This window comes from Megalops cyprinoides, chromosome 12 (assembly GCF_013368585.1).
Source record: "Megalops cyprinoides isolate fMegCyp1 chromosome 12, fMegCyp1.pri, whole genome shotgun sequence".
Taxonomy (NCBI): Eukaryota; Metazoa; Chordata; class Actinopteri; order Elopiformes; family Megalopidae; genus Megalops; species Megalops cyprinoides.
Genome location: NC_050594.1, coordinates 16,494,234 through 16,507,102, shown reverse-complemented (window position 1 = coordinate 16,507,102; position 12,869 = coordinate 16,494,234). Strand labels below are relative to the sequence as shown.

Genomic DNA, 12,869 nt, shown 5'->3' with positions numbered 1-12,869 from the left:
TATTTAGCGCGTTAACCTTTAGCACGGCGCGGGGAGGGGGGTGGTGTCCTGTCTCGCTCTGCACTGTTTTCACAGCACTTTAAACGTCTCCTTCTTCCACGCTGCTGCCACTTTATTTCCGAAAGCTAATTTCCAGGGCCCCGTTTTCCAGGAGGAAAGCGGATGTTGTGAGAGCCCAAGTGGAGTAAATCATTATCGGGGCCATTTATATCTTCATTCTCCTGCAATAATAATGCAATGAGCAAGAAGCAGTGGTGTGAAGGAGCCCAGGAAGAATTACTGTGTTAGTGCGGTGTATTAAGCAGTGGGAAGAAGGTTACCTTGGTTCAAGAGAACCACAATTAGTCCTGCGTTAGGCTTAACCAAAGGCGCTCATGCAGCCACCTACACTGCAAAGCTGCTTGGACTGATGAAAGCTGGCATTTTAATTAATTAAAGCAGAACACACTGTGGCTCTTAGGGACCAGGGTTGGCTACTCTTGGCATGGAGGATCCAAAGTGCTGAATGAACTCGGTGAGTCAAAATAGGGAATGCCTGTCCCCTCTGGTGGGTAATTTGTGTGTGTGTGTGTGTGTGCGTGCCTTCCTGTGTTTGTCTCTGTGTGTGTGCATGTGTATGTGCGTTCATGATTTTTCACCAGGCTCAGCAGAACAGCAGTCAGTCCCGGTTCTTTTCCAGGGCAGTGGCATCTTCTCACCTGAAGCTCCGGCTGCCTCCTCATCAGCTCTAAGATGATGTAACACCCGATGGAGTGGCCAATCAACACCAGCTTGGTGTCGCGGGGCACATGCTCTCTTAGGAAGGTCAGCTTGTGCTCCACCTGCCCGTTCAGCCCAAACACGTCCTCTACATCCATGAAGGCATCTGTGGGAACAGCCAATCACAAAGAGGGCGTTACCAGAGGTGGAGGGAAACAGTATTGGTTACGACACTAGGCCCAGGGTGGGACACTATCACTGTACTCAAGTGAAGTATGTTATGTGATCAAAACTAATGCTGTTTATATGGATAAGAGAGTGCAAAACAAATTCTTGCTAAAACACATCATTAACAGGTGAACTGAGCGCAGTCTGGCCATTTATTCTGATATTGATGTTTCCTCCATTTTCATATTGCACATTTCCTAACGCTTAATCACGTTCCAGGAAGCATAGAACTGAAACTATCCATTTCTTTAGAGGGTTAGGATTATTTATTATCAAGCATAAGGAACAGGCTAGTTTACCATGCATGGCGTTATGTCAGTTGGTTATGTCAATTGGTATGATGGCATGTCAGAAAGTCAATTTTATTTTGATTAACATCTTAGGATACCTTCTGAAGGCAATCGTACAGTTTGTACTATAACCTATATATAAGTGAATAGACTGACAGACTATTCATTTATATAGAGAAGTAGCTGTGGTATTATGACAAATACTATAGCTACTGGACACACAACCCTAAATACCAACCTAAGTCACCTGGTGTTCCAAATTAAGTTTCTGGGCATTGCCACGGGCACACCTACAAAGGAGACCATCAATCACGTGTCTCTGAAAACAGGTTACTAAAAATCCCCCCACATTCCCGTAACACCGCCTCCCTGCTCCTAATGCGTAGCCTGGCTTTTCCTCGCTCAGAAGTCACTATGTTACTGGGGGTGAGCCTGGTCCTTCTGAGAGCATGTCGGCTGACACGTCCCCTGCTTCGGCAGCAGAATCTGTGCAAACACAGGTCTCTTCACCTGAACTTTCCTCCTCCAGCGGGACGGCAATGGCAGGAAGGACCCTGCATGTTCCGCAAACAAACATTCCCAGCGGTCAGCTAAAAGCCCTGACAAAGCCACTCTGTGCTGCCCTGCCCGAAATATCCCGACCAGCCTGGTCGTGCAGGTGTCACAGGTTTAAAATATAAACAAACACATAAATAAATACAGGGGAGCCTTCTAAATTTAAAGTTCTGAAATGAGGAACCACTACCTGTCCGCGGTGTGTCTCCGCCCTGCAGCGGACCGCAACAGTAACAGCTGCAGTTGAAGCCGCTGAGGAGGCTGCTGGGAAGGAGACAGCACCGTGCAAGAGACAAATCGGAGAGCCAGGGCCCTAACGCGAAACGAAGCTGATGGTAGACTTAATGGGAAAAGACTGTACTTGGCTTTCTCCCGCCAGTAATGCATGGCTCTGCATCTAGCGAAAGAAGAGAAACATGCCCAAAGAGTAGTTTAGTAAATCTGTCATCGCAGTGTTTTTATGGGTACCCCACTGCCAGCTGCCTCCTCTATTTCTTGGGCCGGAATGCAATTACTGCTCATTCATCAATATGAAGTAGGGGCCCTGACACAAGCCAGGCCCTCCGCACTGACCGGAGGAGTCCCGGGGCGGGAGGGCCCCCGTCCAGGCTGGCCTCCTGGCCCCTAGCCCTCCCAGATCTGCCCCCAGAGTGGGTCCAACTCCTCCGACCCTCCACCTAAGGCGAATCTCTCAGCCCTCGCTCCCATTAAAGAACCAGCACAGTCCGACCGACCTCAATGCATCACTCACTCATCCACTCACTCATTCACTCAATCCCGCATTCTGAATGACTTCTGAGATTGCGAAAGGTCCCCCAGGGCCCACAGGGGTCCCCGGGGAAGCAATGCAGGGTTTGCTGTCTGCATCTCAACTGACCAGAGAATGTGGGCTATACATTTGGAGTGAAATCCAGACAAAGATCTTTGCATTTTTGTCAAAAATGTTCTTGCACTTAAAACCCTTGGGAGCATGATGTGCGTCTTAATACCTAAGCTCCTAAAAATTGGGGGTATCAGTTGTTATAAACAATATATACTGAAATAGCCTCATTGAACATAAGCCTAATCAGAACTTCTTGGAAATAAGTAACAACCATTACAGTCACTTTGTTTTTGTTGTTTAGGTGTGGCTGTTTAAAATGAGCATGCTGATTTTTTCATTCAAAAAAGAAACCTTTAAAGGGCACTTCGAGTTAAGAGGCAGTCCATGTGTATTACTTTTCGAAACATCTTGATCTCATTTCTTTATTTTATTTCTTTATTTTTGCTCAAAAAGGGCTTAAATTACAGGTTATTGAAATAATCCCTGGTTAAATTAGCCCTTGAACAATGCTTGGAAGGGAGCAATTAACATTTCCAACCTGCCTAAAGCCCTCCAGTTACCTCCAAAAAATGTTACGATCAGAAAGGGAGAAACCGAACGATAAGTTCAGCACTGTAAATCACTTTCATTGCATGAAATACCCGTGAAAATGAAAGCCGACAGCAGGGCTCACAGCCTCTTCAAGATGGCCGCCATTAGCTCCCTCTGCACAGACATGAAAGGAGGGCGTTGTAGTCCACCCCTGGTCACGTCACAGGCTGCACACAAATCCCACAGGATTATGTGCATCAGGGAGCTCTATATTCATAGTAAAAGAATAAAGATACAAGGGCTGGATAGAGATATGGGGTTCTCAGAGAGGTAGGCTCGGTTCTGAGGGTCTCCAGCACTCCAGGGCATAGCCATGTCCTCTGGAGTCTCACTGTATTTCTCACCCCACTACTTACATACTGTAGAGACACAGAAACTCAAGCTAATTACACAGCAGCGATATCTGGTGCACAAAATCCATTCAAATTTTAGTCCTGTTACTACGACTCACTTGCGGCCTGCTATGACCTAATAATCCGTGCATACTGGTGTGTGTGATCTCTGACCCTTGTGGAGTGAGCTTTGCCCTGCTTGAAAGGCACTACACATCAACACTGTGCAACATGATAGACTGCATACTGTAAACCCCCAGCACTGAGCTAATCATTTTTAAGGGCTGAACAGTTCTAGTACCTGGCTTTCTGTTGGAACTTTGTTCGATTACTCAGATTTTAAATGAGCAGTGCACAGATCTACACCCTCCAACACTCTCACTTGCAACACTCTCAGAAGTTAAGGCTGAACGCAACCAATCAAGCAACTGATCCTTTCAATTAGACAGAGTCCTGAAACCATTCAGGACTCCACTGTCAGAATAATGTAGCCCTGTTTTAAATCAGACATTTTTTTCTTTTTTTTTCCATTTTTATTCTTTTACAATCATTATTACATATTAAATGCACTTTTATTTTCAGAGATCGCAGCTGAAATTCATTTGTGATTAAATCATTACATTACACAGCAAGAAAAACACAACCTCTCCTATCAACTTCCTCTGGCATCTCATCATAACAACTGTTTCTTCATCTTAACTCACAGAGACCGAAATACAAGATTTCCTGTGAAAAGCAAAGCAGGTTACAAGTGACAGACAAACTGACTTTTGGTGGAAGCAACAAGTTTTGATTAACTGGCTCTGTTGCAAGAAAAGAAATCAACAGAGAAAACACAAAAGCAATGCTTCTTTTCCTCAGTTGGACTGAACTGCAAGAGACAAAGAACAGACAGGGATCTCTTTTATTTCATAATTTTATCTCTGTTTTTATTCAATGAAACCTGTCACCCGTTTAGCGGGTCTTTCGGAGAGCCGTTTCAGTGCTATCAGGAAGAATAATAATATTGCTGTGAAATACGGAGCAGGCAGGCAGGCAAGCCCGCAGAAACACCAGGGCACACTTCCGAAAGCGAGTTACAGAGATTTATGATCCCTGACCCACTGCTAAACCTTTCTGTACTCCGGGGGATAGTTCTTAAGATTCTTTTAAACATGGTTAATTAGCTTCTTTCTTTGAGTACATGGACTCAAATTACCAAAACTAGGAGACTTGCCAAGACAAAATGTCATGCTGTATTTCAGTGGCGGAGATGTAAAAACAGAACTACTTGGGTATTAGATGTGATTTATCAGATGGCAATAAAGACAGGCAGCCTTGGTTTGGGGACAGTCAGGGGACTCAATATGACCATGTGTTGTTTTTTTTTTTTTTTTTAAAGACTCTAAGACACTTCTTAAGACAATTCCTATTTGCCATGCTGTTTTTTTAATAGCTCACCACAGTTTGATATCACGCTAAATGGTTGAAGGTTACCCACTTAGTCAAGAGTCAAGTCAAGAGTCTTTTATTGTCATATGCACAGTGAAAATGTGTTGTTACACCATGCAATGAAATTCTTACCTTGCTGGTCCTCCTCTGGCACACCACCATAAAGATTTTTTTTTTTAATTTTAAGTAGAAAATAAAATATAAAAAGATCTGTACACACAAAGAACACCAGAATATAAACTATATGTACACCAGTGTGTTATAAATATGTAAACATATAGTTGTGCGGACATAGAGTGCACTTTGCACAATAGTTAACACTTAGCAGAGTGACCTAGGTTTCTTCACCTCCCACCTGAGTTTACTGCAATCTGAGATTACTTGAAGTGCATCTTAATTTGGATTAACACCACAGAAACCCAAACCGCCCATTGATACCACTCAATGAAAACTATGAAGGAATGCTGAAATAGTGACAAGTGCAGACTGCCAGAGAGCACATCCAAGGAAAATAGAAAGAGCTAATGTGAAATATAGGGCCTGAAAAAACACCATTATAATTATGAATTGTGAATCAACAAGACTATCCATTACAGAGCGCATAATTCAACAATGTACTGCACAGTGCAATCTCACGGTCCGTATCGAAAGACTACGCAACTCTGATTTGTTCCAAATAAGAACAGGCTCTTATTTATTACTTATGACATAAGGAAGAATGTATTTTTCTTCCATTTTTTGTGAACCAAGTCCTCTCCACTGTGTTTGCATTGCTCCAGGTCAATAGGAAGGCTAACGCTTGTTAAATGGCCCTTGCACGGCACATTTTCCCACTGTCTTCTACTAACAATCTTTGAAACTAGATGATGAAACATTCAGCCATTAAAGCCAACAGCGGAACTGACTGAGTATGAGGCCCAAAAAACCTGAATTGTGTGTGTGTGCGTGGATGTGTGCTCTTGAGGTGTGAAAATCTTTCACGCAAGGGAAACCTTTAAACACAGTCTAAACTTGTTCCTTTATATTACTTCGCTAAAGCAGCTTAGTAAGCGCAGTGATTTAAAGGCCAGTCCCTCAGGAGAGATAAACCCCATTTGCACATAAGCATTGTCTCAGACCTGATCTGCTTCTGTTACACTAAAGAGATAACAATACAGCCTGTTAGCAGGGCGCTTCAAGAACATTACACTAACGCCAAGAAGGTAACAAACCCCAGGGACGGCGTGATGTCCAACAGAAAGCTTTTACGATTACATCACATCACATCATCTGTTAACTTAGCTAAAGCTCTTATCCAGACTTACCTGCAATTCTCTAAACTAGGAGGGTTTCAGATTAAATACCATGAAATCATGAAATCATGAAGTCTCACATAACTGATTTATATTAGTCACTCCCAACTTTAAATAAAATATTTGCTAAAATATCAAATATATCAAACCTAAATGGCATATGGTGTGCCAGAATATGTCATCCCTGGCAGAACTCACTTTTGCAAAGATATATTACTAACCACAATGAGCTACACAAAACTTGGGTTTGGAGAGATTTTAGACCCGATGCCCAACAGAAATCTGTCCCATTTTAAGAGTATAAGATAACTTATGCCACATAGGCACATACAGAATATAAGTCGCGCCCTCTTCTTTTGTGGTCCCTGAGGATGCCAGAAGAGAAGACGCACAATATATTCTACACTTTAACTCTACTCTCTTGAAGAGGACACCTGCAGACACAACACACTCTAGTCAGAAGTTTGGTGATGTCATGGTTTTCCATGAGCTCTTTTCAGCTTCATTTACAGAAATAAATGATGAATGTCCAGAAGAGTCACCCTTTATTGCAGGGGAGTAACATGTTCTTTTGAGGGCTTCCAAAAAAAAAAAAAAAAATTATGTGGTTTTTTTCACACTGCTTGTAAATTAAGAGAATGCAACCCCCTTGCTGACTGTTTCACATTCTGAGGCAAGCAAAGGGAAAACAACCACCATGCTGACCATACGCATACAGCATAAACGAGTCAGTGGGTCAGTGAGAAAGCACTTTCTTCTTCCTATCAAACTGCTGGGGATAATACTGTTTATGACAAGGAGTGAGTGGCAAGAAGACAGTGCTGTCAAAATCTTGGGCAAGAAGCATCAAATCAATTGCCTTTAGGGAGAAATTCACCATACAAAACAACTGAAAAGCACATCTCCTTTTTAAGTCTAAGACATGTATGGTATGAGAGAAGTGAACAACATTTATGGGCATCACCCTCAGGTCCGTACAGTACAGTGTATGTGCTCATCCAATCTGTTCTTACTGGAACTGCTGTTATTGAAGCTGTTTTTCTGTATGTTGAATCACTGGCTTCAAACCAGATGTTAAAATAACCAGAGCTGCAGGCATGTTTCATTTGCCTCTCTCCAATAGGACAATGTGGAAGACAGGGTAGGGATTGGTGGGAGAGAGGTACAGAAGTGTGTGTGAGGAGGGGGGTGGAACTAGGTGTACAAACTCACATCCCACACATAATCTATCCACTTAAACGCAGTACAGCTGGGGACAGACTGCGAGGGACCAGGCATGTGGGGGGGGTTCAGAGGAGATAACGCCGCACTGCTACCTCTGACCTTCTGCCTCCCTCTCCAGATTAAACTCTTAAAGAGCGCTGTGGCTGTCTGTGCAGCTGGGCCTCATTACGGGGGCAGGAATCAGCTGTGAAAGGACCACCTCCCACCACCCTAACCTGTATCCCGCACACCCAACACCCCACGCCCTGTCACCCTTCAGAATTCTGCCATAATCCAGGGAGAGGCCGTGGAGGACTGAGCTTTGGAAAATCTGACGGCAGAGGAGCAGCCCAAACGCAGCAGTCATCCCATTCTGGCAGCTCTGTACCCTTCTCTTGGAAAACCCATAAGGTCTGGCAGTGAAAATCCAGATCCCTCTGTACTTGGGATGGGCAATCCCTGGGAAAAAAAAAAATCTGTCTGCCGCTGACTGGCCAGTAGGGGGCGACCTCGACTACAGACCAGGTACCGTAGAAGCCAGAGCAGTGATGGGGATGATGTGATATAGGAGGCACCACACTTGAGATGAAATGTTATAACAGAGAGTTCTGACTACTTGCATTCATAAAGTCTTGCTTCCCACTTCACAGTCAGGCACCTGGATAGACGCTTCACAAAAATAGTCAGTTACTCCCTCACCATGCACACTACTGTCACTGTTTTTTATAATCTACCAATAGTGTGTATGATGTATTTGTGACGGCTTTTTAATGAATTATAATACATCTATATTAACTAAACTACAGCTGTCTAATTGATGCCATCAATCAGATAATCATGACAGCTCTAATGTATATCGTGAGCGCTGTAAGTTGTCTGAAATGCAAAATAAGAGAATCAAAAGCAGTAGCACCCATGATACCCAGACATCAGACATGAAGAATACAGTAGAAAAACCAGAGATTGGAAGTGGTCATTAAAAATTAAAAGTGATCCGGTTCACTGCAGTCTCCACACAACCCTCAAGAGCCTGGAAAAGCTCCAGGGCAGCCATCGGTGGAGAAAAGCCGCTAAGAGCCAGTGGTCTCTTTTGGCAATGTCTACCCACATCATTAAACGTGACAGATTTGACACACTGTACTATATAATACTGCAGTGTTACAGCACCCTTCCTGCCCCCACCAGCTCCCCCCGCTAAAACGCGTGTCTTCCTGCCAGTTCCTAGTCAAAGGGATGCATGCACCGTACACACGCACACACACACACCGAAGAGCACACGCCAAAGCTTTCCAGTAACAGTGACACGCAGGGATCAGAAATAGCACTCTTCGTCCCCTCCTTTTCTTAAGCAGCCTCATTTTGTTCTTGTGGTCTGATCCGAGACTTTAGGAGGAATTTCGGTTTCCAAGAACGAGTGACCTCACTTTAGCGGGGAGCACATGAGGCCTGGGCTCTGGGGATTCTGGGTTCGAGTGCTCTTCTCTAGAGTTACCAACAACTGTATGGTCCTCTGCTCAGGCTTAATATTTAATCAGGTATGCACCATGTGCTACAGGACTCAGATCTGTTGTGTATTTATGTTTCTTTATATGTATCATACATCAATAAGGATTAAACTAAAACCTGCTGTTGATCAGTTTTTAGATGCTGTTGTAAAGCACACACTTCATTGACTAAGTAAAGCAAAAAGCTTCTCAGACGCTCTCATGCTCCTCACCTAAACTTTTTTAGGACTTCCCTCATCCCCGCCTCCTGGCTTTTACGTGACACAGCCTTCTGTTTATTTAACTTTATAGAGAGGGCAGTGTTGGTTCAGCAGCCTCGACACCATTAGCTGCATTTATTCAGCCTAATAACAGCCCTATTAGGACCACCCAATCAATCCCGGCGTATGCATGACCTGCCACCCGCCGCCACTCGGCTCCTGTTTTCATAGCGCCAACTAGCCCTGGCGGCGCTCCTGCTCCCGCTCCCCCGACTTTGACATCGCTCTGGGACCTGGGCAACGCGTTTAACACTAAGCAAACATCCTGTGAGGGACTTCTGAAAACTCGCTGAAGGAACTTTGATCTGCGAGAAGTGTCACCTGAGGAAAAAAAAACCCATTCATTCCAGCCAATATCAAGATCGATGTTGGAAAAACACGAAACACACGACCTTTTAGACCTGCAGGGTGCTGTAAAACACTAACTGGACAGAATGTTTACTCTCCCCATTATTTCCCCTTTCAATGATAATTGTCATCCTTAAAGATGCTGGATCACGCAGTCCAATAATTACACTCCAAAGCCCACAGGCTTCTTCCCTCACAAAGAATCTCATGATATTTATAACCAGAGCCTTCAACTTTGGGTGTCTTTCAGTGTGAACATATGGGGACCACTAGGCATCAATCACGTCAATACCTTAGCCGAGCCACAGAGTATGATCTAATCAAGACAGAAAAGCAGGCACTTGCTGTGGTACAGAGACAAAGGACAACCAGATATGAAGATGTTCCCCTTTGTGGCTTCTTCACATTTCACAGCTAGCTATGCGGAGGGAAAGAGGAAGAGGAAAAGAGGGGGAGGGATAAAAAAATAGCTTTGCCATATGTGGACCATAAGAGAGGCCCATAACAAGTAGCACATCATGCATGTTGCAAAAATTACAGACAGGATATGTAGAGAACTAATTACACACTTACAGAGCGCTTTCATAATTCACATCACTTACACACTCTTATTCAATTGGCAAACCATTTCATCAAACCACACAGCCAGAATGCAGCTTCTATTCTCCTTGCAATTTAAACGGTGCCTGTTTCAGAACCATCGAAGAACCAAACCAAGCTTAAATGAAGCTTGGTGTTCATGTACAAGCATAACCTTACCATCCAATAGTTTCTTTCATGCACATATCATACAAATAAAAAGAACAAAACTTTCTAAAGGACAGGAAAAAGAAAAAGATTTATGCATCTGAAGAAGGTGTGTGGAAAATGATATGTTTCAGATATGACCCCAATTCAACTGCACATTTGTCAGTCTATATTTTTCAACATTCTTCTGTCATCAGCTACAACTACTAGTACTCTCAGCTACTAATGGTCTGACCTTTAAGGTAAAAAAGTTCCAAGCACTGATCCATTCCTGCCAGCTCCTGTGTTATAGTATACATGTTACAATAGATTCTTAGGATCCATTTTTTGCCATTGTAAATAAGTAATTTAAAACCAACATACATTTGGATTTTATGTCATGGTCTATCACTGAATTATGGCATGCTTTGTATTCTGATGTTGATCAGCAAGTGAGTGTCAAAGATATTTGCTTATGTAAACATATGTAAACAAAACACTGATTGAAAGGAAATTTTAAAAAGGATAAATCACTGACATAATGAAACTCAAACTCTACTGAAGTTTGTTTTTTTTATATATAAAAGAGTTCATATTTTACACTAGAGTGAATTTTGACCTGTTTTTTTTTTTTTTTACAAATCGTTGGGATATATGGTGTGTGCGTGTGTGTGTGCGGTGGGGGGTATGCATATACAAAAAAGGGAAAAAAACTAGCTAAAACTTGTGCAAATTGTGATTAATGGGTCAATAAAGAATAACATATGGCAAAGGCAAATTCCCCATACTAAATAATGATCTTTTTGGCAAAGAGAGCTCAGCACTGGAGCAGGCTGTTAAAACGAGGAAAGCTTTTGCAAATGTGCAATAAATGTGTGCCCCATTTTCATCTCAGTATAAGCTTACTGATTTTATATACTGTATGTAGTGTAATTTTATATATACAGTACCAGTCAAAAGTTTGGACACACCTGATTAAGATAATAGGAAACATACATTCAAAGACATTTGACTTAAAGACTTTTTTTTAAATGCTTGAAAATTGTTTCTTAGACAAATATGAATAGTGAAGTGTATGAATTTCTTTTAAAAAAAAAAAATTAAATGTATTTTTTGGCTAGTTTGAAGAATCTGAAATATAACACTTCTTTGGTCACTGCATAATTCCATTTGTGCTATTTCATAGTTTTGATGTCTTTACTATTATTCTAAAATGTAGAAAATGGTAAGAATAAAGAATACTCACACTGTGTGTGTGTGTGTGTGTCTATATGTAAATCTCATTTGCACTCTTGCTTAAGTGTGCGTCCTTCAGCTATCTGATATCCTCACTATAGGGGAGGCCAGTGCCTCTGGGCATGACCCAATGTTAGAGTGCAAAGACAATTTCACTTAGCACGCGGTTTCTGTTGACCGTCTCCTGCTATGAATCATGTAAACATTAGGTCTGTTTGTGTATCATATTCACATGGTGCCAAGCAGTGATTTCAATCCTGGCAGATCACAGCAACTGCTCCCTCCAGATTTGGTTCCTGTGCATTCTTTTCATATATAGAATCGCTTACATACACATGGGCAAGGCTCAAAATCTGGGCAACGGCAGTGTCCATACAATGCAATCTATCGGGGAATGGGTGCAGAGTGGGTGGTTGTCTTGGATCACATATTTGAAAATAATGTGAAAACTGGGCATGGTACCAATACTTAGCAAATTGACGTAAACAGGAAAGGTGAATTTGAACATTAGAAGTCATTATATCGACTGTTTCAGAAAGCTTTCTTGCTATTTGTCTTCGATGTTTATTTTCAAAAGATATGTTCAAGTGATCTACCAATATTGCACGGCTCCAGTCAGTGGTAACAGGAGCAGGACTGAGACTAACTGGAATCAGAGACACATCAACAAAACCTCTCATTAATATCCATTTGCTGTGGTATTAGACCTTGGCGGGTCTTGCGAAAGGAAAATGACATTTTTTGAATGAACGCTTTAGTAGTCTGGACATTAATAGGGCAATTTAGCCATATCAAAGAGGAAAAGTGGCTTTTGAGCGGTAGCCCTGCAAACTCTTTCTGACAAAATGAATGAAATTTCAACTCAAGAGGAAAGCCTGACCCCGGAAGGGTTATTGACATTGGCACAGAGCGAAATATTCCCTGTGTTTGTATTAACAGATATTTTTACTGTAATCAAAAACATCAAGCACAAATTGCTCGCCACAGGAACAGTTATTCCACTGGAAGATTTTAAATATAAACTTAAAAGCTTTGCTTTTTTCTTTTTTTCAGTTTTTTTTTTCTTTTGTTTATTTTTCCGAAAACCAAAGAGCGTTTTTTTTCTTTCTTTCTTCATAACCTGCATTATGTATTAGCTGCTAATCACTGTCGCTCTTTAATTTGCCGAAAGTACTGGAAAGGGAGAGGCAAGCCTAATCAATAGTGTATAGGTTTCTCTGTGTCCGCGGGCCCTTTCCTGGATGGACCCGGGGTTTTTCGACAGCGCTACGGTACAACGCAGGCCGCCTTCATTGGACTGGGCTCCCTTTGAGCGGCGTAAATCAATGTGACCATTCAGAATGGGCTCTG

The 12,869-nt window shown here is 42.4% G+C and overlaps 1 protein-coding gene across 1 annotated transcript in view; it reads right to left on the bottom strand.

Moving 5' to 3' along the window:
• The window catches only part of ldah (lipid droplet associated hydrolase), an 83,251-nt gene that overhangs the window by 34,851 nt on the left and 35,531 nt on the right, over positions 1-12,869 (bottom strand). Inside the window, exon 4 of the mRNA XM_036543028.1 lies at positions 699-865. Coding sequence (XP_036398921.1) covers positions 699-865 — 167 coding nt within the window. The remainder of the gene's footprint in view (positions 1-698; positions 866-12,869) is intronic.